General features: G+C 32.2%; 1 protein-coding gene across 1 annotated transcript; it reads left to right on the top strand.

The window, feature by feature from the left end:
• Positions 1-9,223: 9,223 nt before the first annotated feature.
• LOC105799578 (uncharacterized) lies at positions 9,224-22,794 on the top strand. Its single transcript, XM_012630213.2, has 15 exons — positions 9,224-9,727; positions 11,257-11,391; positions 11,598-11,677; positions 11,798-11,881; positions 12,036-12,120; positions 12,227-12,387; positions 12,514-14,497; positions 15,970-16,277; positions 16,504-16,819; positions 16,908-17,063; positions 17,981-18,122; positions 19,921-19,997; positions 21,352-21,491; positions 21,705-21,813; positions 22,171-22,794. The coding sequence occupies exons 1-15, from the start codon at positions 9,539-9,541 to the stop codon at positions 22,366-22,368; spliced, it is 4,164 nt and encodes a 1,387-aa protein (XP_012485667.1). The 5' UTR covers positions 9,224-9,538; the 3' UTR covers positions 22,369-22,794.
• The last annotated feature ends 4,044 nt before the right edge of the window (positions 22,795-26,838 follow it).

Below are 26,838 nucleotides of genomic sequence, written 5' to 3'. Positions count from 1 at the left end.
ATATTGCTGCAGTCTTGGGCGTTGTACAAGTTGTCATTTTTTGCATCAGTTGGTCACCAAACACATGTTTTACCTATTGTAAATAGTTAATAAAATTTAAATTTTAGATCAAGAATTTTTCTTTTTATGAAAATGTGTTCTAACAAGTTTACTTTATTTTTAGATGGTATACTAGCTTGTTGAGGTATCAGGAGGTTTGAAACTCTGGTTGTTTACTGACAGATTATTAAGGCCCACGTCGGGGACGGAGTAATTTTTTTCCTAAAATTCGTGTCATGTAATTACCGACATAATAACAGCTTGGGTTTCAAAAATCTTATTCCACTATTTGCTATTCCATTTTCATTGAAAAAATTAATAACCAAAGACGCCTTGAAATTTGGCTTAGGTGAAGGAGCAGTTTCGTTTGTTGAACAGGAATCTTCGGTCACTATTCAGTAAGTTGTTCAAGTCATTGTGAAGCAACTGGAGGCAGAGGGTCAAAATGATGTCTGATTGGTGGAAAATCAAGAGGTGATAGTTGTTGCCCAATTGGAAAATGGGCGTCATTCGAATAAACGACAGGTTTGGGCTAAAGTGGTGAAAAGGGTGCAGCCGGTATAGATGATTCTATATAGAATTGGGTATGATTCACATATCAATTTTATTGATGGTTTTTTTCATGAAGTCAATGATTATGGTATGGAACTATTAGGGTGCAAGACATCCAAACTTTCATAGGTTTATTAATGAGTTTTTGAGAGAAAATGACCCAGAGATTATGGTTCTTATTGAAATTAGGATTAATGGTTATAAGGCGGACAGCGTTATCAAACAAATTAGGATGTCATTTTCGCATAGAGTGGAAGTTGTCAGGTTTTCAAGAGGAATTTGGCTCCTATAAAAGGACCAAATCTATAACAGCACGTTTTTAATAAAATCGAAACAGTGGTTTCGGGACTACAAATTCAATGTGAAAATATTTATTTTATTAATATTTTAACATCTATGGTATGTTAGTAGTGTCATATAAAATTTCATTAATAAATTTTTGACGTTTGCATGCTTAATTAAGTAAAAATGATTAAATCGAAAAAGGTGCAAAAGTGCAGTTCAATTAGATTTTGATGGTTTAGTCATGGCTATAATGGCATGTATAGGTGGACTTGTGTTAATGATCTAGTTGGTATGTTTGGCATGTATATATGTGGTATTATGGTTGGTTGCAACGTTGAGTGAGGAAGAGAAGAAGGGTAGGTCCACAAGATATGCTAACAGCTGTCATGATTTTCAACAGGTTTTTCAGGTTTGCAATTTGAAAGATCTTAAGTATAAGGGGCCTAGTTTTACATGGAATCAATGCAATGTTTTCGAACGTTTAGACCATGAGTTGTGCAATTCGTAATGAGAATTTTTGTACTCAAATACGATGATTTTCCATCTTCAAACAATTAAATCAGACTATCGTCCAATTTTATTTTGTTTTGAAAATGAAGTGGCTCCTACAAAGTCTCGACCTTTTCGATTCTTAAGGGTATGGTTATCTCATGACAATTTTGGCTTCATAGTCAGTGGTAATTGGAAGAATGATGGTATGCTGGAAAACTCAGTAAATGAATTTACAGAGGTAATAGAGATATGGAATAAAAAGGTGTATGATAATATTCTGGAGAGGAAGAGAATGATTTTCACTCGTCTTGATGGAATACAAAAAGCTTTGGAGAAATATCAGTCTGAAAAGCTCATCAAACTTGAGAAAGAATTGCGACTAAGTTAGAAGAGGTTCTTGATAATGAGGAGATGCTATAGAAACAAAAGTCTTGAAATGATTGACTTTCTTTGGTGATAGGAGTAAATATTTCCATAGTCAAGCAAACGCAAAAAGAAAAGTGAAACAAATTAAAGCTTTAAAGCTTACGGATAAATCTTGGTGTTATGATGAGTATATGATCATAGATGAGTTGTTTCTTTCTTCAATACGTTGTATTGTATGTTGGGGATTTCCCCATTCAAAATAGATTTCCCATCCTGGAGTCGGACATGGTGGATACTCTTAAAAGGATATTATCAACTTAAGAGGTATATGATGCTCTTTTTGGAATGGTGCCTTTAAAAGTCTCAGGGATCGATAGACTTCATGAGTAATTCTACCAAAGCCAGTGGAATATAGTGGGTGAATCCTTGGTTTCCATGGTCAAGAGGGTTTTTGAAAGAGTTAGGATAGAGCTTCTTTTCAACAAAATGCTTCTAGTCAGGTGGTTTCTCTGGAATCTATCACTCAATTTCGACCTATAAGCCTTTGTTCGGTGTCATATAAGGTAATTATGAAGATTATTGTGAATAGGTTAAATAGATTATGCCTTATCTTGTGGTCGATAACCAAACTAGTTTTATTGTTGGATGTAACATTGTAGATAATGTGATTATTGTCCAAGAGGTTATCCACTCTACGACGAGGCAAAAAGGGAAAAAATGGTGGATGACGCTTAAATTTGATATGGAAAATGCATATGATCAGTTGAAGTGGGACTTTATTAGAGATACTTTAAAAGATGCATGGTTGCCAAATAATATTACACGTATCATTATGCAGTGTGTATAAACGACATCTATGCAAATACTATGGAATGACAGTGATATGGATGAGTTTGTTCCTTCGAGAGGAATTAGACAAGAGATTCTATTTCCCTGTGTCTCTTTGTCTTAGCTACGGAAAAGCTTGGTCAAGCAATAAATTTGGTTGTTGTGAATCGATCATGGAAACCAATACAATTGGGTAGAGGTGGACCTAGTCTTTCACATCTGTTTTTTTGCAGATGATCTAGTGTTGTTTGGTGAGGCTACAATTGAGAATGCAAATACAATAAGATAAATTCTTCAACATTTTTTTGTTTACTCGGGCCATAAACCTAATATTAAAAATCAAAAATATTTTTCAGTACTAATACAGAGAAGCTAATTACGGAATTGCTCAGTAATGAGTTTGTTTTCCAAGAGGTGGATAATTTGGGTAACTATTTGGGCATCCCATTATTTCATAAGATATTCACGAAGAATAACTTTTAGTTTGTGATTGAAAAAGTGCAAAAAGGCTGAATGAATTCAATGCAAAACTTTTATCATTGACAAGTAGAGTGATGTTAACCAAGTTAGTTTTGTTGGCGATCCCTAGTTATTTCATGAAATCGGTAATGATATTTATAGGGTTGTGCGATAAAATTGAACAAATTGTGAGGAAGTTTGCATGGGGGTCAACAAGTAGTGCAATGAAGGTGGCTCTAGTTAAATGGGAAACCGGTTGTAAGCCATTAGAAACTGGTGGACTGGGTATACTGAGAATGATGCATTAGAACCTTTTGTTCCTTATCAAGCTTGCTTACCAACTTGTTACAAAGTTGAATCCTGTTTGGGTTCGAGTATTGTGGAGTAAATACAATATGAATAAACCATGTCGTTATTCAATAATTAGGACAAACTACTCATATATTTGGCGATCATTTATCAATATATAAGAGATGTTTCAGGAAAAATTGTATTAGAGTACAGGAGATGGAAAATCTATTAATCTCCTGCAAGATATCTAGATAACTGAATTAAGGTTACTTAGTGATCACCTTTTACTAGGACCAAATATCACAAGTTAAGGTAACTAATTTTGTTGAGTTGATGGTAGATAGAACTAGTGACAATTGCAACTATGTTTTAACAAGAAGGTGTTGGGATATATTGTTTTGTATCATTTGCCCAAAAAAGGACTAGGTGACGGCAGATACTTATGGGAACCGAACACTTCTGGTAAGTTTACTGTCAAAGATGCATATAGAAGTCTTACTTATAATGAGCCTTTATTAACAAATTTTGGTTGGAAAGATATTTAGGAGAATATTTTATCCCTAAGGATAAAGCATTTTTGTGGTTAGCAATAAAGCAAAGACTCCTAACGAACTATGAAAGGGCTAGAAGGAACTTAATCGATGACTTTGGATGTGACCATTGTAGGTACTATCAAGAAACGACAATACATGTGTTACGTGATTATCTGTTTGCCAGGGATGTATGGTGAAAGGTGGTTTCTAGAAGGTATGTTACACGTTTTTTTGAATTGGAATTTTCTAATTGGTTGTTGGCAATTTTGAGAAGTGAGTTCGAATTTAAAAATGGGGTGGTTGAGTCTAATGTGGTGTTTGTTGTCGTATGCTGGTTATTGTGGAAAATTGAAAACAAATGAGTTTTCCAACATTTTGATGGTAATGCGGATGAGATAGTGAGGAGTGCCAAGTGTTTTACCATTAACATCTACAACAACGGGATTAAGTGTGGAGTAACGAGAGGTAGTCGAGTTTTACATGACAGATGATAGCCACCCATTGTGATCTGGATGAAAATTAATACAGATGGATCAGCTAATAGTAATGGATCGACAGTCGGTGTTGTTTGAGATTCACATGAAAATTGGGTACATGGATTTAGAAGATTCATTGGGAAGGGATCCACAATTAATTCTAAATTGTAGGTAATTTTACATGGGTTAGAAGCAGTACGATCCAAGAGCTATAGTAAAGTGGTTATTGAGAGTGATTGCTTGCATGCTTTGGAGATGATTAAGGATAAATTGGAGAATATTTCATTCGACACTCATTCGAAAGATACAAAAAGTATGTGGTTCTTTTCAGTTTGTAAAGTTCCAGCATGTTCCAAGGGAAGGTAACAAGGTGATCGATTAGTTGGCGCAATATTGCCTCTATTCAATTTCGAAATTAGATAACATTGAATTTCCTAATTTATAGGTTAGGAGATTGTTACTGTAAGACAAACTAGGTACTCCTTATGTACAGATAAGTTGATTTAAGGCATTTGGTGCTTTCTTTTATTTATAAAAAATGTAAATCAATAAATTAAAGTTTATCTTTGTTATGCATAATCACACTAAGAGAAGCTCGTCAAAGAAAAAATGCTTAAAAGGAGCTTGTCTCATTAAGAAAAGGCTCACCTGATTAACTGTCTGAATAAAAGAAGCTTGCCTATATGAGACCTTGTCCAACTAGGAAGTCATATGGACCATCACCAAATCTCAAGGAAGTTTACCTTCGGATGTCTCTAGTCACATCCCATCACATTCATAACTCCAATACTTCTCATTATTGGGTCCAATTACATTTGTGACATCTTGTTAGATCCTAATAAAGCCCATCGTGACCCTATTACTAACCATAATTGATAGAACATTCATTTTGAGGGGTATACGTCAGGTTCCAAGCTCCTCTTTATAAGACCTCTCAATTATCTTCAAATTTTGATAACCTCCTATAATGACTCTCTACATAATTGTGTAAGCCACCCATAACCTCTTTTTACTAAATATTTATCAACAATTGATGTTATTTTTTAGAAACCAAATGACAACCCATGATTGTACCAACCAAAACATTCCTAACATCCAAAATTAAGAGGACACAATCGATTATTCTCGACAACAAACGAGACAAAGATATAAAAAATCTGGCATATAACCAAAATGACTAATATGATGGATACTCCTACTACAATGCTTACCATTTAGCCTATTTACAAATCACTAAAAGAATTACATACACCCTTATCATAGTATTATTCAGACTATCCTAACTAGTACGACCCTTGTACAATAATCTACCAGTATCCACCATTATCGACAGACAATCACATTGTCCAAAACAACAAATCAAATAGCTAACAGTGCACGAAGCTAAAATAATAGCTTAAGCTCCTCTAACAACAACAAACATTGAAATAAAACGCTCAAATCATACAACAACTCGAAGTGAGCTGGGACCCTCCCCTCCTACCCGAGTATGCCATCGGTAAGATAAGAGGGCACTACATCATTGGTTTTAAGAGACAAGGTAGATGTAAGTTAGTCGCAATAATATTCAAATTGGTCATAGGGTACTAAACTCAAGCTGTTAACCTACAGCACCTAATGACGATAAATCGTGCTTTACAATATATTCAAATCTTGGCTCAGTCATTATCAAATGCACATAGTTGTCGTCACAATAATATATTTACAATAAAACGTTTTGATGTAGGAGTATTTTGAGAATCCTACCTCTGAGTGAGAATTGTTTAGTCTAAATCTAGTGCATTACATATAATCAAGTTCACTAATGTTATAGTTGCCAATCTAATTAAGCTTATATTTATCAATGCAATCGATTACAAGAGTATTTACTAAAGCTAACACTAAAGAAACTAAAAACGATTATAGTAATTTCAATTGAAACTTTCCCTTCAAGTACAAAACTAGTAAGTGGATCCAATTGGTGAATTAATGATTAAGCATGAACAATAATATGCATTGTTACTAATCCTAACCTTTCTCGGTGTCTCGAATCGCTTTAGGAACTAGGATTCACTACTAAACAACAACTTTCCTCTGTAAGTTTAGTGAACACCGAGTTTATGCTTATTGAGTTGGATCGATATAGCCAACCAATGTCAGATCTTTCAATTTCTCTAGCTCTAACTATGTTTGTGATTGTCAAGCATAAACATACATAAGATCATCCATCCAAGCAAGCAACAACAAATATCATTATACCAAATTCACTATTAATCACAACATTACCATTATCCTCCACTTATCACATAATCAATTTAGCTACACATAGATCTCTCAATAACACAACCATCAACAATGGAAAACATCGTTATAATTGCAATAAATTATAGAGATTGAGATTTAAAAATGCTCAACCAAATAAAACTTCCAATTGGACAATTGTCCAAGAGTAAATCCTATTTACACTTAATTTTTCAACCAACTGAAATGTAAACTAAAAAAATTAAGTTCTAGAATTTACAAAGCAAATCTAGTTGAATTACAAAAGATTTAAAGTTTATTCAGAGAAATATCAAAGAATAACAAAATTCCTCTCAAAATTAAATTTCCTAAGCATCCTCTTTACATTCTTATAATATTTACTTGAAAAATCTTATAAAAGCCTCCTTTAAAATTGTGAATTGTTTAACTAGTATTTCATTACATGGTAATTTGAGCTTGAATGCTGCACGAAAAGATGAAGAATGTTGTGACATTCTTAAATTTTTTTTTTAATTTTACCCTTTAACAATCTTTCTAATAATTGTTCAACGATTAGATTCGGTGCGGCTGCTGCAACATTAAAGGCTTGTGCATTGTAAATTCCTCTCCTATTTTGTCAAAACTTAGACTTTGATTATTGGTTGAGCTTTAATATTTCAAGGTGAATGTCACAACATCCTCTAACAAGTGTTAGGACACAACCTACTATCATCTGCATATTTTAATTATTATTTCCTTTCAACTTACACTAATTAAGCTCACTTGATGATAAGATGTATTGAATATTGGAACGCACAAAATAAACTAAAAATATGCGATGGAATGAATATCTAACCTAAATCCTAAAATACTAAAATAATGCTAAACTTAACAATTTTACTTAAAAACAAGCATTAATCTAGTATGAAAACTACTCTCAAAGATATACCAATGAGATGTTAGGATCTAGTGCCTTAAGTATAGTTTATTCGTCATTTATACTAGTAAGTATTTAAACAAATTGGTTAGATAAAATTTCATTATTCACATTAATATCGTTTGTATTTGTCCTCAACGGTTTTTGAATGCAAAGCAAAATGTTAGCAAATATTAGCTCATTGATTACCTAATATTTAACTAATATTAAGTTGCATTACGCGGTTGGACCATCATGTGAGAAGACAATTTGTATTAATAGGTAATCTAAAAGGTCCATAATCTAACAAATCGAAATTAATCAAATTGGTTAAAGGAGTATTATGTTGTCTATCAAGTCTAAATAGGAATATACCTTGTTTTGGGTATCAAAGTGTACTCCCAGAAAGTAGAGACATAGGTGTGATTGTCTGAATTGACAATACATTGGATATGACTAAAGTTGAATTAATCCTAGACCCGTTTATGGATTAATTCATTTGTGACGTTCATAGTGTGACTTACCTTAATTCTGAGTAAGTGACTGACTAGGTGTGCATGACTCATATACTTTGATGTATTAAAAGCTTGAGTTCAAATAACTAAAGAATCGAAAATTGGTACATTGGGTATATAACTTCTATATGGCACGACTTCATTTACGATAGTGGAATTCATAGTTCAATAAAGGATAAATGATATCCTCTCATTGGCATTACATGATATATGGAAAAGTAATGTGACCACATGTTATTTGTCAAAGACAAATGATTTAATCACTATTTGTTGATAATTGACTTTTCATAAAAGATGATGTAATAGTTACCATGAAATAAAATAAGATCATATTGGGTGAACGAATTTAATCCAAAGAGATCAATAATATCTTATAAGGGTAACACACTTATGACTAAGGTCATTAGATAAACACTTGTAAATTGCTTTCGTAATTTTATGCAATAAATGAGAGTTCAATAATGACACTTTAGTGTAATAACTCCCGTTTAAATAATGTTGTAATTAATAAACGAAGATTTAAAACTTAATTACAAGTTATTTAAGCTTTAATTATATATATTCAATTAGTCTCTCGCTAATTCAATATAACTTAAAACGAATATCATATAGAACTGATAATATAGAATGAGCGAAAATGATGATTAAGAGAAAAGATCGTATGTATCATTATCCACAATAAATGCATTTTCTTGCTAAATACATAAGATGATTTAAAATTAAATTAATTTATTTGAATTATTACTTAATTGATTGTAATTAATAATTAGAGTTCAAAATAAGAATTAAATTAATTAGTCATCATAGCTTTCTTAAATGAGATAATTAAATATATTTCTTCATATATTCAATATTCTACGGTAAAGTTACTATAATTTGATTAATTATAAAAGGACAAATTAAAATTATAATAAAAGGGTTAATATTTAATACATTAACAATGAATTTTTTATTTCACAAATAACTTTAAAATTTTAATAAATATATATTTTTAATTGTTTACTTTTTAATATTTTATTATACCATTCAGTGAACTCTAAAAACTCAAATAATGTGCCAAATATTTTTCAAAAATAAATAAGAATATTTAGAACTTTTAAATTTTAATTAATAATATTCACGTATTCCTAATTTAAAAATTATTTTTAAGAAAAAAAAGTTTTACAATAATTATTAAATAAAAAACTTCTGTTATTACGGTCTGTCACCTTAATTTAATATATGCTTTCAGTGATTCAAATAAATTAAGAAAAAAGAAAAAGAAAAAGAAAAAGAAAAAGAAAAATTGCAGACTCTAGAAAGAAAGAGAGAAGTGAGAACGCCTTTGATGTTTGCTCATTTCACACCGCATGGAACCAACTCCCTAACCGAAGCCTTCCTCTCCAATCTTAACCTTAAAATATCAAAATCATAAATCAAAATAAAGATCCTTCTAATATCCAGAAAACATCTGAACTAAAAGGGTTTCGGAAAAGGAAAATCCTTCCGATCTGGAAAGAAGAAAAGCCCTAGTTTTTGCACTCCACTGCCAAACAAATAAAGAAAAGTAAAAAGAAAGGGGGCAAAATGGCGCTTTCCGAGGAAGAGTGCTCAACGGCGAAGGCATCTTCCTCTTCACCGGCATCGTCGTCAGCGACTGTTTCTTCGCAAGGCGTTAACTACCTAGCCAAGTGTGTACTTAGAGGAAGTGCTATCCTTCAGGTCGCTTACGGTCATCTCCGTTCTCCTTCTTCCCTGGACGTCGTTTTCGGCAAGGTCTTTCCACTTTTTTCCTGGTTTTTAATTAATTTTAACTTTTATTCATCGAATTCGATCAATTTACTTAGTACAAACAATAATCAACTTGCATTTAGACAGTGCTTACCTTTTTTTTTTTTTAATTAGTTTCTAGTAGGATAAGCTTTAAAATTTGCCCTTAAGATAACTCTCTGTGTTGTTTTATCTTAACTCGTAAGAGATAAATTGTAACAGGAAAATAGTTTAAATATTCCTTGTCAATTTTTTTTAATGACATTTATGATGCTGTTTTCACTTTTCGACCTAGTATTTAGTTCTATATATGAACTAGAAGTTACTTTCAAACTGATATTTACATGGTTCATCCAAGACCTTGTGCTGCTACTAACTCTTCCCATAGCATTTCCATAACGATATCTTTATTTCTTCTTTAAATTCCCATTCTCAAATATAGTATTGTAACATTGACTTTTAACGCTTCTTTTTGAATCTACAGCCTCTCAGTTATTTGTATTTAGTTCTATAATCCTATTGTCAAACTTGTTTTTGATAATGATGGTGATACTTTAATCTTATTAATTCTGATAATAAGTTCCTTCAATTTTATATTAAGAAATCATATATGTAAGTGCAAGCACTTCCCAATCACACTGTGAAGAATTACCTTAGGAAATTGGGAGAACTGTACATAATGGAGACAGTAAAGTTGTCAAGAGAAGTAAATTTAATTCACTTCTATATAACAGTTTATATAATTCTTGGATATCACTAAGGCAAAAGATCATGTTGATTTCACATCAATCCGTGACTCGATACAATAGTTGAGATAGGTGTACTCATGAGGATGAAAAGTTGTAGTAATCAATTAAGTGGCTATCATTCATTTCAATCTATGGCTTACACTCAATTCAGTGTACCCACTACTGTAGCCATAGAGTTGTTTCGGGAAATCAATCTAAAAGAGAGGGTCTTTACTGTTGTGCAGTAGTGGTGTCATGGGGTAATATTCAAATGGGTTGGAATTGGTTTTCAAGAAATGGGATATGGTAATATAGCGAATTCTCCAAATGAGAACAACATACACAGATTTTGATAGGATAAAGGGTTATGGATTAGTATTTTTGGATTGTTAATTTTGTTTTGAGTTTGACTCTTTGTTGTATTTGATGAATTTCTTCCTTCTGAAACTAGAGTGAATTTATGGCATTTCTGTAAAGAGATAGCTAATCTAACCGATTGTTTGATGGTGTTTTATTCATGAGACACCATAGAGTTGGTGATAATTGGTGAAAATGGTATGATAACATCTATAAATATATTAAAAAAACATTTTCCAATTGAACATAGGTTTAGATTAAAAGAATAAGGGTTATGGATTAGGTTTTCTGGATCATTGATGTTATCCTCCAAAAGAGCCATTCTAGTTTGCTCTGCTTTGCGTTTGACTATTGTATGAGAGGAAATTACTTCTAAAACCACTGTTAATTCATGACATTTTTGTAAAAAGATAGCTAATCTAACTGATTGTTTGGTGGTGTTTTATTCAGGAGACGTCCATAGAGTTGGTAATAATTGGTGAAGATGGTATTGTGACATCTGTCTGTGAGCAGACTGTCTTTGGTACGATAAAGGATCTTGCCATTCTACCTTGGAATGAGAAGGTCTATGGACAAAATACACAGGTCTGTACCAAAAGTATAATGGAAGCATTGTAGGACATACCCTCTTTATATTCATTTGTCTGAGAGTATTTCTTACCTTATTTATTTTTAATAATAGATCTCCTGGACTGGATAAAGTTAATATGATTTGAAGCAGTTTTTTGTAATACAATTATACTATAATTTCATTTTAAGTTAATTTGCTTTCTTCTGTTTTCTTTATTTAGATGCCTGGGAAAGACCTGTTGGTTGTTATTTCTGATTCCGGAAAGTTATCTTTTCTCACATTTTGCAATGAGATGCACAGGTTTTATTTTCTATCCCGCAATTTAGTTTTCCATGTTGAAAGTGAACATGCCTAATGGCTCTACGGCTGACATTTTGGTATGTTTACTTCCACTGTAACGATACATATTTTTTGAGATAGGTTTTTTCCCGTCGACCATATTCAGCTTTCAGATCCTGGAAATGCAAGGGATCAAATTGGAAGAATGCTAGCTGTTGATTCGACGTAAGTCCCTTATGCCAAAGATTAATCTGTGTGCATGTTATTTTCTTATCTCTCTGTGCATGTTGAAACTAGATCCATTTTTTTAAAAACTAACAGAATATCATGTCTAGCAATGCGATTGGTTGGCCTAACTTCCCTGATTTTCCTTTAACAGTGGCCGTTTCATCGCTACTAGTGCTTATGAAGACCGATTAGCCTTTTTTTCTCTTTCAATGTCTGGAGGTGATATTATTGACAAGGTATTGTTATTGTCAGACTGGATTCAGTGTTCTTGCAGCATTTTTGGTTGATACTTTGTCTTACTGTGTATATGGAATTATGAGCTCTTATCTGTGAGCATTTCAGAAAATATTTTATCCACCTGAGAATGAAGGCAGTGGTAGTTCTACTAGAAATGCTCAAAGAATTAGTGTACGTGGTACAATATGGAGCATGTGCTTTGTTTCAAAAGATCCTAACCAAACAAATAAGGAGCATAATCCTGTTTTAGCCATTGTTTTAAATAGGTAAGAACTAAATTTATAAAGATGATCTAGGAAGTAGTCATATTTATGGTTTATCTGTCTTCCCACGGGATAATATATATATTTGCTTGGGCTAGTCTAAGAAAGGGGTACATATTGTTACTGCAGGAAAGGTAATACCCTGAATGAACTGGTATTGTTGGGATGGAATCTATCAGAGCATGCAGTTTACATCCTTTCACAGTATCTTGAAGCTGGACCACTAGCACATAGCATTGTTGAAGTTCCTCATTCCTGTGGATATGCGTTGCTGTTTAGGGTTGGTGATGCTCTCTTGATGGATCTTAGAGATGCACGTAATCCTCACTGTGTGTATAGAACAACCTTAGATTTTTCAGTCCATACACCAGAGGAACATATTTGTGTTGAAGAGTTATGTCCAGCACATGAATTTGATGATGATGGGTTATTTAATGTTGCTGCATGTGCTTTACTGCAGCTGAGTGATTATGATCCAATGTGTATAGATGGTGAAAGTGGAAGTGGAAAAACAACCTGCAAACATGTTTGCTCATTTAGTTGGGAACTGAAAAGCAATAGAAGTCCGAGGATAATCTTTTGTCTTGATACTGGAGAATTTTACATGATCGATGTTTCCTTTGATTCTGATGGCCCTAAGGTGAATATATCTGATTGCCTCTACAGAAGTCAACCTTGCAAGTCCCTTTTGTGGGTCGATGGTGGGTTCCTGGTGGCAATTGTAGAGATGGGGGATGGTCTGGTCCTTAAGGTTGAAAATGAGAAGCTAATATACAAAAGTCCTGTTCAAAATATAGCTCCCATCTTGGACATGTCAATAGTGAATTACTATGGGGAGAAACATGATAAAATGTTTGCATGCTGTGGTGTTGCACCTGAGGGATCATTAAGAATCATACGAAGTGGAATTAGTGTAGAAAAGCTTCTAAGAACTGCCCCTATTTACCAAGGAATAAGTGGAACGTGGACAGTTCAGATGAAATTTACGAACTCTTATCATTCTTTTCTTGTGCTATCATTTGTTGAGGAGACCAGGGTACTCTCAGTTGGATTAAGCTTTACTGATGTTACTGATTCAGTTGGTTTCCAACCTGATGTCTGTACTTTGGCATGTGGTCTTGTTGCTGATGGCCAGCTCGTCCAAATTCACCAAAATGCAGTTAGGCTTTGTTTGCCTACTAAGGCTGCCCATTCTGAAGGTATCATTATGTCTTCTCCCGTCTGCACAACTTGGTCCCCAGATAATATGAGTATCAGTTTGGGGGCAGTTGGCCAAAGTTTGATAGTTGTCTCCACTTCTAATCCATATTTCCTTTTTATTCTTGGGGTCAGATCACTATCAGCATATAATTACGAAATATATGAACTGCAGCATGTAAGATTGCAGTATGAGTTATCGTGCATATCAATACCTCAAAAGCATTTGGAGATGAGGCATTTAAGCTCTAATGTAAACCTGGTGGATGTTGGTGGAGCTGTTCCTCCTGTTGGAGTTGGCATGGGTATTACCTTTGTTATTGGTACCCATAAGCCTTCTGTGGAAATTCTATCTTTTGCACCTGAAGGTCTAAGAGTTCTTGGTGCTGGAACAATTTCACTAACGACTATTATGGAAACTGCTATTAGTGGTTGCATTCCTCAAGACGTAAGGCTAGTTCTTGTTGATCAGTTTTATGTTCTGGCAGGATTGAGGAATGGAATGCTGCTTCGGTTTGAGTGGCCTTCTGCCTTCACTCCTTCATCGGAACTATGCCAACGTAGTTCTATTCCTTTTCCTGGAAAGGTTGAGAATTTTTTATTGAATACAAAATTAAATTCGTTTGGATCAGAAACATGTTCTGTTAATATGGGTGAGAAAGATGGCCTTCCTGTTACTCTTCAATTGATCGCGACTCGTAGAATTGGCATTACCCCAGTTTTCCTTGTTCCCTTGAGTGATTCACTTGATGCAGATATTATAGCTCTCAGTGACAGGCCTTGGTTATTGCATACGGCTAGGCATAGCCTTTCTTATACATCTATATCATTTCAACCTTCCACGCATGCAACTCCTGTGTGTTCTGTTGAATGCCCTAAAGGAATTTTATTTGTCGCAGAAAACAGTTTACATTTGGTAAGTGTCATTATCTTTAGAACATTGAATTACCGTGATTGTTTAGCTGTCATACTATTGATGATAGTTTATATTTCCAGCCTTTAACAGTTGGCTTTGGACTTATTGGAACTGTTTGGGAGTAAACTTTCTGAAGTAAACCTGGCTGACAAACTAATTTTCCATTATGTTTTTGGCATTTTCTTGATGTCTAAAGCTTTGGGTTCATACACTTTTATGGCTTAAAATTTCTCCCCTCTTCCCTAAATACTGCCAAATTTGTCTGTCTGCCTAGTAATAGATAGACAAGTCTGTATGAGTTATGTTGGGAAATTTGGTGCTCTTATTTTGGAACTTCAACTCTGTAGAGCTATCAATTAAACTGCATCTAGCCCTTCCTTCCAAGTTAGATGACTCATTTTAGTAACTGTTTGAGTGCATAGCATGGGTGGACCTGATTTCAACTCTTCCATGACCATACTTCATCCAAATGGATTCATATAAAGCCTGTTTGGCTGTTCAAAAATGATAAATAAACTTTCAGACAGTGTTGTAGCCAAGGGGGAGCTGGCAGGGGCCCCGGCCCTCCCCTAAAATGGAAAATTTTCCATTTAGGCCCTTTATAATTTATAAAATTTTAAATTAATAGTGGTAAAATTGCACTTTGGCCCCCCCAAAATAATAAAAAATTGATTTAATCCTTTAGAAATTATAAAGATAGACTATTAAAATGGTGAAATTGTATTTTTACTATCGTAAAAATATACAATTTAATTCCGGCCCCCCAAAAACTTTTCTGGCAATGCCACTGCTTGCAGAGTTGTATATTAGTGGGTTGCCTGTTACAAATATAGGATGCAATGTTCTCATTCTTATCATTGATCCTTTTCCTCCTGATTCTTTCTGAACGTTTCTCCTTGCATCCGTAATCATCTATCGCCGATGTTCGAATTAATTGCTGAATACTTGGATATTTTCCTCTTTGTGTTCTGGATATGTATTTATATATGTATGAACGTATGTACACCTATTTGTCATGTAAAGGAAATTTGAGCGCGTGGCTTGGTAGCTTGATAAAGGCAATTGAGTTACAACTACAGTGGATAAAAAAACTGTTGTCTGAATTTTAATATTATTTGATCAATTAAACTATGTAGCTTTGTTTTAGTGCGATGTTTGTGAAACTTAGATTAATGTTGGCTGCTAGTGGATGGTGTTGTCAGAGCTGTAGGAATGAACAAGTGGGGTTATGAAGGAACTGTGAGTGGTTGATTGACATAGGTGGAGTGATGGACGGTTGTTGTAATTTAGTTATGGTTCTCTTACATGACTTAGATGATATTATTGGATTCCTTGTCTTCTCATAGAAGAAACCATGATTAGTAATAGCTTCCATTTTCAGAAAAATGTGGTTCTATTATTTATTTAAAAGCATCTCAATTCTAATCTGTAGCATGATTTGGCTGAAGTCACTAGTTTTAATTGTGTTTAAGGTGGAGATGGTGCACAGTAAGAGACTTAATGTGCAGAAGTTTCATCTTGAAGGCACTCCACGGAAGGTCCTGTATCATAGTGAAAGTAAGCTTTTAATTGTGATGAGGACTGAGCCAAATAGTGACGCATGTTCTGAAATTTGTGGTGTGGACCCCCTCAGTGGGTCTGTGATGGCATCTTTCAAACTCGGACCTGGAGAAACTGGAAAATGCATGGAACTTGTTAGGGCTGGAAATGAACAGGTTCTAGTAGTTGGAACTAGCCTGTCTTCTGGTCCAGCAATAATGCCCAGTGGTGAAGCTGAAAGGTTCATTTACTTTGTTCTCCCTATTTTTCTTTTTCTTTTTTCGGTATTGAAGGGCTCAAGTTTGTATCTTTTCTTGAAGCATGGTGACTTAAACTGGGTAACTAATTTTTAGAAGAGGGCTCGAGAATCCTTATAATTGACAGAAAAATTCTCCTTTCCCTTTTAAAGTTTCTGAATATTCCATGCTTTTAGTTCCATACGTTTTGACTCGATATTTTTGCTACAGCACCAAGGGCCGTCTAATTGTCCTCTGCATTGAGCATGTACAACATTCAGATAGTGGGTCGATGACGTTCTCTTCAATGGCTGGGTCATCTTCTCAACGAAACTCACCATTTCGTGAAATTGTTGGTCATGCCACTGAACAACTATCAAGCAGTAGTATCTGTAGTAGCCCAGATGATACTAGTTGTGATGGAGTAAAACTGGAAGAAACTGAAGCATGGCAGTTCCGGCCGGCTTACACAACCACTTGGCCTGGAATGGTACTTGCTATATGTCCATATCTAGGCCGTTACTTCTTGGCCTCTGCTGGTAATGCTGTAAGTTGCAAACCACAATTTATTCTTTTAAATGCTAGAGTTCTGTCATTAATTAGTCTATTAAGATGTTGATCCTTTTTTCCCCCAGTTCTATGTATGCGCTTTTCCCAATGATAATCCTCAAAGGGTGAGAAGATTTGCAATAGCGAGGACGCGGTTTATGATAACATCATTGACGGCATATTTTACTAGAATTGCTGTAGGCGATTGTCGTGATGGTATTCTTTTCTATTCATATAATGAGGTGAGAAAATTTTGCTGACTGCAAATGGTAAATTCATTTCTGATGTCAACCATATCCTTTAATGCTTATAGATAGTTTTTGTATAATTTTCAAGATTAATATGGTAATCAAATCATTATGGTGATCTTATCATTTGTGATTTCAAATCTACTATGGTAATAATCATAAATGCTACTGAACTGTTAAATTAGAAAATATAACATCAAGGGATAAACTAGCTTTTATAAAATAAATTAGGTAAACAAATTGAATTAGATCTATTAAAATTTTATCAAACGGAGAAAAAAATTTATTTAAACTTATACGACATTTAGAAAGCCAAAAAGACAATTTATGTTTAAGTTTTCTGCAACTAATATTACTTTAAAAAGGTAAAATATCATACATAAAACGATTACAATTTTGAAAGGGGGCAGGTTTTTAACTCTAACTAGAAAAGGGTTTCACCAGTATAGTTAATTTTATATATTATTTCTCATTGGTAATAAGCATCGTAAATAAATCATCTTCTGAGAGATCAGTGCCACCAGAAGACCGTGAGTTTCTTACTTACCTACATGGTGATCTAGTCTCCATGTGTAGATCACCATGACTTTTGGGGTGATCGCTCCATAAGACACTGTCATGGTGTAACCAATTGTTCTATATATTATTTCTCATTGGTAATAAGCATCGTAAATAAATCACCTTCTGAGAGATCAGTGCCACCAGAAGACCGTGAGTTTCTTACTTACCTACATGGTGATCTAGTCTCCATGTGTAGATCACCATGACTTTTGGGGTAATCGCTCCATAAGACACTGTCATGGTGTAACCAATTGTTCTTTTACCTATTTACAACTCGCTTACCAATTGCGTCGCTGTAATTGTGGTCTTTGATATCTATTCTAAACCAACTCTACCTTCTTATATGCTAGGACACCAAGAAGCTGGATCAGACATATTGTGACCCGTCTCAAAGGTTAGTTGCTGATTGTGTTCTTACAGATGCTGATACCGCCATTGTTTCAGATCGTAAGGGCAGCATTGCTGTCTTGTCTTGTTCAGATCGTCTTGAAGGTAAGTACATGAAACCATGACTTGTTTTACTGTCTAGTTGTATGTATGGTTACATTTATATGTATTTCTTCATAAGTTCTTTAAGTTTTATAGAGGCCATTTTTTATCTTCAAGTTCTCTTAGTAGCTATTGCTATAGTTTGCTAAAGACTGATCACAATGTTGTGAACATATTATGCAAGGAAGGAAATCATTGTCTTCAGGAATTTATTTATTTATCAAGCCTTGTTAATCTGATTGTTGGAACGAGTCCTCCATAAAAAGTTATACTGAAATTAAATTTCGTGTTATATTTATTTATGTAAAACAATTTTATAATAGTTTAACAGTATACATGACTAGTGAGCTAAAAGTATTATTAATCGGATGGTCTAATCAAATGTAGTATTTGGTAATTTGTGCTTTTGTGGAACATAATTTAAATAAGCAAAGCATTTCTTTTGAAGTTTTCTTAAACAATAACAATTTCATATTTGATGCAACTGCATTAAAATATAGTTTTACCAAATCATATGAAAAAAGTTTTATTTATCGTTATAGAAGGAAAATATATTTTATGGACAAAATATTTGGATTTTTGCATTTTACATATACAGCTTAAATGTTATCATTTTAAAATGACATATGCTTTGACCTTGTACACATGGCTAATTGTATTCAATGAATCATAAAGCCGCTGGCTCCTTAAATATTGTTTTATCCCTGTAGGTTTTCTCCCGCAGGATTTTTCTTTCATTACACACAATTTTCAGCACTGCATATTTAATACTCATTGTGATATATACCAAGGGAATGATAGTTTTAGTAGCAAAACAAAAAGGAGAAATAATACCCGAAGTGTAAGGTAAAGGATGTAGAAACTGGAACCCCCAACTAGGAACTATCTTAATTACAGTAAAATAGCTTAGAGAAACAAAAAACAGCTGGAACCTTGACAAAGACAGTAGAAAGCATGAAGCATTCAAGGAGAAAAACAGATGAGTAGTCCCTAGACCCATACAAATGTGAAGTTAAGCACTTTTTGCGATCTGTAGCAAGATCTTTAGTTTCATTAGATGCTAACTTCTTTAATGGTGGGATTAGGAGGTCATCGCCGATTGCTATCACCTTCAGCTGGAACCAGAACTGGATTTTGTTGTCTGAATGTTAACATAGCCTATTATCCTCTGTAAATGCAATAATGGAGCTTAAGGCCTTGTTTGATAACCTGTTGAAATAATTCAATTTATTGAAAATTAATACTTTCAGCAGTTTAATTTTTTAAACGTGTTTAATAACAATTATCATAAATCATTTGATAGAACCTCTTCAGTGAAAAACTATTGAAAAGATAAGTAGATAAGAAGTGACTTATTACCATGAAGAATATTTTTTTCTTTTACAATATTTTAAATTAATTACTTCTATTATTAGTTTGGATTTTGTTAAAATTAATTTTTTTATTTTTATGATATTTTATATTTAACACTTTTACCTTTTATCAAATATTTTTATATTCAAATTAAAATCAATGGCAAATATATAAAATGAAAATTTTCAAAATTTAACATCTACATTTATCAAACAATATATTTATATTCAGCAGTTAATTTTCAAAAACAGACCAAACAATTTTTATAATCCAAGTTTAGTACTTATTAAATTTAACATTAAAAATTCAGCACTTTAAAAATTTTTCAATTTATGAAACGCAAATATACAATGAATGTGTGATTCTAATTTTTAACATGTATTTTAGCTGCTGATATGCTTGTGTTTCTGTCTGGGATAATTTCATTTATTAATTTTTAATGTCTCAGATAATGCAAGCCCTGAACGCAACTTGACGCAGATTTGTGCATACTATATGGGTGAGATTGCCATGAGCATCAAGAAGGTAAATCGTTGCAGCTCATCATTATCGGTGATATTATAATGTGCCTTGGGTTTTATGAGATCAGGCTAGCCAATTGAAGGTCAAATAAAGATCATTGGCCTTGGTGATATTATCAACATTTTTCTATTTAGTATCGTTGCAGCTCATGATTATCAGTGATATTGTAATGTGCCTTGGTTTTTATGAGATCATGCTAGCCAATTGAAAGTCAAATAGAGATCATTAGCCTTGGTGATATTATCAGCATCATTCTATTTAGTATTGTTGCAGTTCATCATTATCAATGATATTGTAATGTGCCTTAGGTTTTATGAGATCATGCTAGCCAATTGAAGGTCAAATAATCATTAGCCTTGGTGATATTATCAACATTATTCTATTTAGTATCATCAATATAATTGTAAAGGATGGTGTAAGTTCCAGGTTCTACCTAAAAAAAGGTCTGCTTCCTTCATAGTGAATTATATTGGTTATTCACTTGTCTAATTAGAGAAGTTGTGCATGGGAAATTAGTGCTTTTAGGAATAAATAACGAGGATGGTGTGGATGTGGTGAACAAGGGTTACTATAACGAAAATCTATCACAACAACTCAAGATTGATGATAGAGGTATTGCTGTTTTCTGGTTGCATGTAATCCCTGCCACAGTTATGTACAATTCACAGGGTCCATTTTTTTGTCCTGAGAAGCTAGAGTCAATTTCATTCAGTGTGGAGTTCTTGGAAATTATACCGATCACTCTGCTGTACTAAGCCCAACCATTGGATTATTTGAGTTCTAAAGTCACAAAATATGCTAGAATTTATTTTGTTTAGGGAGCAACTATATCTTATAATTTTTTTTCTTGGTATAGAATCACATGGTATGTGTTGTGATTTTGAAATAATCTTGCTGTGTGGTGTTGTGGAAGTTTGCTTTCAATTGATTGAGGAAAAAGGTAGACGTTTTCTTTAATGATTAGTTGCTATTATGCTTTGCCCGCTTACTATTGCATTTGTGATTATTTCTTGGAGTTTAGTGAGTATTCATGAGGAGGGGGAAAAACAGAGCAACTCTTTTGATCTAGCAGTTTTTATCTCATAAAAGAAAATATAATACATCTAAAAAGGGTTTTTATTCTGATATGTTCCTTTTCAATTTGATTTGACGGAAATCCTTTTGGTAGGTGAGATGCTAAATTCTTATTATCCCTGAATTCTGTGGATTTCTTTTTGTATCTAATGCTGAACAGTGCACTCATGGTTATGCTGTTGGTTGCTTGTTCTTTTGGCAGATAATTTACGTTTTAAGTTTTTCTGGACATGGTTTTTCCTCTTTAACTAGCTGTTTGAGATATTCTATATACTTTTTGTAGGGTTCATTTATTTACAAACTTCCAGCTGATGATATGTTAAACAGCTGTGAGGCTCTGAATGCAAGTCTTGACCCTTCACATAGTGCTATAATGGCCAGCACACTCCTGGGAAGCATAATGATCTTCATACCTATATCAAGGTATGGATTAATGGTTGGGGATGAAGTGAATTGATTTCAGTATTGGAAAGTAATCTGTATCATCTAAGTGTTGGATCATTTAGTTGTACGCACTAGTATTGGAAAGTCAATAGACATGGTTGGTCTTTAGCGCTGCATAGGCTCCCATGTTCTGATATTTTGATTTATTTCTGGATTTGGGACTTTTGTTTGATAAATTGTATGTTTCTGTAGGGAGGAACACGAACTGTTGGAAGCTGTCCAAGCTAGACTCATTCTTCATCCATTGACTGCTCCTGTATTAGGCAATGATCATAACGAATATCGTAGTCGTGAAAACCCGGTAAGAATGTGTTTTCAAGGTGATTTGATCTTGAGCAGTACGCACTAGCTACTTTTAACTGTAGAGCCTTGTAGATGTTGATGAAAATTTAATGCCACTAGCTTTATTCAGCCAATGAAATATTGAAATCTAGGAGCAATTGAGCCTCTATATTAGCTCCTTGCTGTGCTCTGTTTCTTTCTTTAGTTTTGCCAATCGTCCTCCATTTTTCTAAAAAAATGTTATGCTTCTTATTCTTTCTTTGGTGGGGGTCTTGGGATCCAGGCTGCTTTTGTCTGTTTGATGTTAATTCAGGGGTTCAGAAAAAGCAAACCTCTTTTCTAACTGTGGTTTATTGTTTGTTTGTGGGGACAAAAGGCTGGCGTCCCCAAGGTACTTGACGGTGACATGCTATCTCAATTCTTGGAGCTTACAAGCATGCAGCAAGAGGCTGTATTGTCATTTCCCATTATTTCTCCAGTTACTCAGAAGTTGAGTCCGAAACCACCACCTTCACCTATCCCGGTCAGCAAGGTCGTGCAACTCCTTGAACGAGTCCATTATGCCTTGAATTAATAATAACAACATGCTATTTGAGACAGCGTTGATGAAGGAGAGATCAATGACAGTAACAAATATGGCTTGTGTTCATAGTTCTGACTCGAGATATCAAGGGAACATCAAAAGTGGCAGTGTGAGGGCTGGGTACAAGAAGCTGACAACCACCGGCTGCAATCTTGCACATTTTGGTTTTATAGTTTATTACATAAATCGGAGGTTGGGTAAAACAGCTGCAGGCGCAAGGAATAAAGAGCTGAAGTAAATGGGTAAAGTTGGTGCTATGTTTTTCCCTTTGTAAGTAATAACATTGTATAGTTGGTTCAAATGGAAAATGTAAGGCCTGAGAAGCAGCAATTGAATTGGGTTTTTTCTTCTGCAACAAAATACTACATGTTTCTTGTTTATTATTATTATTATTATTATTATTATTATTTTTAAAAAGCTCTCTATTCAACCTCAAGAAAGAAGCCAAACATTATCGAGAAATCTTACCAAAGCGCATGTCACATTTTCGTTTTTCTGTAGTGATTTAGTTTGATGGATTCCATGGCATGGTGACGGAAATTATTATTATTGTTATTATTTTTATTTTTAATGATTTAAGTTGATATGTTTCAGATAAATATATTTTTATGTATGATGTGAAATATAACGGATGGATTTTTAAAATAGTAATTATAAAAAAATTATGGAAGTATAAAATTATTTTTAACTTCTCTTAATATACTTAGAAACACTTTTTATTGTTCATTATATTATTAAATTAATATTATAAAATAATATTTTTAAAGTATATTAATGTACTTTAATCATTTAAAAAATTTACGTTACGTGATTTAATTAGAAACAAAATAAAAATTTTATACGAAATATTTTGTAATTTTAAACTGTAAAATAAAATGAAAATAATAAAATCCTAACTCATCATGATTTGATTCCAATTTCATATTAAATATATGGTATTTATTTATATTAATTACCATTTAGCTTTTCACTATTACGAACCAATCTGTAAATTATAAAGTTAATATGTAACTTTTCATTATATTTTTAAAATTATCATTATATTTTAATTTGATTGATATTTATCATTGTCCGTAAATTAAAGATAAATGTGCTATTATTCTTTTAACTCTATTTTGAACTTTGCTGTTTTACTGGTATTTTATTAAAGTTTGCCACTAAAATTAAAATTTTCTTTTCAATTTTAATTTAAAATAATTTGAGGACAAAATTTAGTAAGTATTTTTACATTTTACTTCAAATTTTAAAAATAATAATTTAATTAATATAATATTAAAATAAAATGGCCATTTTATAAAAATATACTTATTTTTATCTTTTATGATATATGTATTTTTATTTTTTTCCAAGTTTTATTTCATTTATATAAAATTTAATTAAAAATCAAAATTGATTGCAAAATTTAATAAAATTCAAATATTAGTAATAATATTAGATCACATAAGAGTTGAATGGTAAATTTACTCATATTTTTAACATATAACGGCATAAATCAATGAAAAAAGTATGGTGACAAATTTCAATATTCATCAATAGTATGATGACAAATTTACACTTTAACTCTAAAAAATATTTTGATAAAATGGAAAAAAAGATCATATATAAGTGTTGAGTGCATTGATAAGGCACATTGTACTTCCAAAGGAGAATGCAAATTCAAACCTTGGAGAGGACATTATTATGAGGGGCAATCACAAACCCTAAACATGGACCATAAAATGGACACATGGAGAATACAAAATAAAATGGAAAAAAGTTGATGAAGTTTTTCATACAATTAATCGTTTAAATTTTTATTATTAATATACATTTAGAAAATACTATAAATTATATTTTTGATGTATTTAATCATAAATAGAAAGTAATTATAATTATAATTATTGAATATTATACATACCAAGTTACATTTGTTATTTTAGATTGATTATGGATTAAATAGTCTCATAGTTATATACTTAGACATTTCCATTCAACTAGCATATAAAGAAAATCACAGAACAAATAAGTTTTAGTATTAAAGAAGCTCATTTTCATCACACAAAAATAAGTTTGGAGATGAAAAGATCTGAAGTGTTTTATTGTTGCTACAAATTTGATCAAACCCTTGACTTGCAATCAAGTCAGCTTCTTTCATTTTCTAACATGTAATAATTATATGATTCTGTAACTCAAAATAATTCCTTTTATATTTTATTATTTTCTCTTTCAATATAAATAAGGTTTTATGACATGTGAAAGCGTGTACAAGTATATTTTAGTGATGGATAAATTGACATCATCAACATAAAGTCGAAAACGGTTTGAAACAAAAATAAAATTATGGTTAATATACATGACACCAGCGACTCCGAAAAAGGTTACCATACCACATTCACACACACACACACTGTATATATATATATATATATATATCAACCAGATTTTTTTTAAAACAATCTCATAATTCTCTTATTTTGAGATTATAATTTGACTGATTTAACTTTTAAAAATATGTTTAAAACTTTAGTATTTTTAACTTGGGTTAATCAATGATATCAACTCATAGGGATGGATTTAAAAAATTATGGATCAAAATTGAATTATAAATTTTGAAAGACCAAATATAAGTTTTATCATGTTTTAGTTTATGATTTTATTATTTTTAATGGACTAAATGAAATATTTTCCATTTTTTGGAGGGCTAATGCAGAATTTTTTCTTATATTAATTTATAATTTAATTATTTATAAAAAAATTAAAATTTTCTAATTTTTTGGGAAAGGATCCCTGCCTGCCTCCTTTGTATCCGTCTTTGTCAACTTGGTCAAGAGAATTTACAGAGATAATATGCAAGTTGAGAGCGATTACTAAGACACCCTCATTATATAAATGAAAAAAACACATAAAAAAGAAAATTTTAATTAATAAATATTGGGAAAAATATTGTATTTAATAAATAAATGTAGGTGTAGGGGGGTTGGCCGAAAATGAAGCAGAAATCAATTGAAAATTAATACATGAGGGATTAGGATTCATCAATTCAAAAAGCCCACAACCAACTCCTCTTCATTCTGGACACCACCCATATTCCTATAATCCTTCCCATTTTATTTTTTTAAAAATTATTTTACTCTTTTATTTAAATGATAAAAAAAATTAACCTTTGTTAACTGTGTTGACATGACATACACATGAATTGTTATGTAAACGCCACACCACGTCAACAATTAATTAATTTTTAATATAAATTTTATATACTTTTTAAATTTTAAAAAATTAATTAATTGCTTATATGGCATCCACGTGTATTCTACGTTGGTAAAGTTACCAAACATTAATTTTTTCATCTATTTTGACTTGATTTGACAAACAACACAAGTTTAAGGGATAAAAAGACAAGCAATTAAATGGAGGGCTAAAATGATTTTTTTTTATGAAGTTAGAGGGCCTAATAAGTCATTATGCCTATAAAATTCATCTTTGATTTTTCATGCAGCAGCCAGGGGCAAATTCAAGGGTTCGCAGGGTACTTGGCCCCCTAAATTTTGTAAAATTTCTTTTTAAGCCTTTTCGCGTTTTGAAAATTTTTAATTTAATATTATAATTAGTGTTAGAAAAAGAGAAATTTGTATTTGCCCCCCAAACTTTTCCAAAGTTTTTTTAAATTTGATTTTTTATAAGATATATAATTTTAATGATACATTTAATAACGTTTTCAGTTTAATTTGGTACACTAACACAATGCAACATTCTAAATATAATTTGGAAAAATAAAGTTTAGTAACCGCAATATCTAAGTATAAATATTATCCAAACATTAATTAGTTAAAAATAAACTTAAATAATTATGATATATAATTCAAATTTTAGTGATCAAGATTACCCAAATTATCAAAAAAATTTATTTTTCTTAAATTTTGGTGATCAACCTCAAACAAGCTCGTTTTGAGCAACAACCTAAAGACATTAATTCTTGCCCTTTTTGGTCTTAGGGTGTAGTTTTTGACCCAATCGAATAAGGTGATTGTCAATTTTGAGAAAAAGGGAAAAGTTCAATCTACCTAAGTCTTCTTTATGAGTTTTTTTTCCCTTAAATTGTTTTAGCTATAAAATTATTATCTTAATAAATAATATCATATTAGAAAATGAGAAAATTATATATTCATTTATTTATACATATTTTATAATTTTGTATGTATTTTATAAAATCTTTAAGTACTTTTGTTGTAAAATGAATGTTTCAATGAATTTTTACTTTTTAAAGTTTTTTTTAATTTTAATTTTGATTTTTAAGAATCAAGACTAAATTGACATAATATATAAATTTTTAGAATTAGGACCAAATTGATAGAATCTATAAATATTGAAGGGTTATGATCACGTAAGCACTCCATTAGTGATTTAATGAATAAATGATAAAAAATTTAAAAATAGAAAATTTTAAACTTAGGTGATGAAAACAAAATGTGCTAATAATTGAGT

This window comes from Gossypium raimondii, chromosome 9 (genome assembly GCF_025698545.1).
Source record: "Gossypium raimondii isolate GPD5lz chromosome 9, ASM2569854v1, whole genome shotgun sequence".
NCBI lineage: Eukaryota > Viridiplantae > Streptophyta > Magnoliopsida > Malvales > Malvaceae > Gossypium > Gossypium raimondii.
The sequence above is the reverse complement of the archived record's forward strand: the minus strand, read 5'-3'. Positions and strand labels throughout refer to the sequence as shown.

Excerpts from the sequence above, each read along its gene's own strand:
- LOC105799578 (XM_012630213.2), top strand. The coding sequence starts at position 9,539 with ATGGCGCTTTCCGAGGAAGAGTGCTCAACGGCGAAGGCATCTTCCTCT. Across the intron at positions 16,278-16,503 it reads CCCAGTGGTGAAGCTGAAAG|CACCAAGGGCCGTCTAATTG; the intron begins GTTCATTTACTT and ends TTTTTGCTACAG. Across the intron at positions 21,814-22,170 it reads ATCGTAGTCGTGAAAACCCG|GCTGGCGTCCCCAAGGTACT; the intron begins GTAAGAATGTGT and ends TGGGGACAAAAG.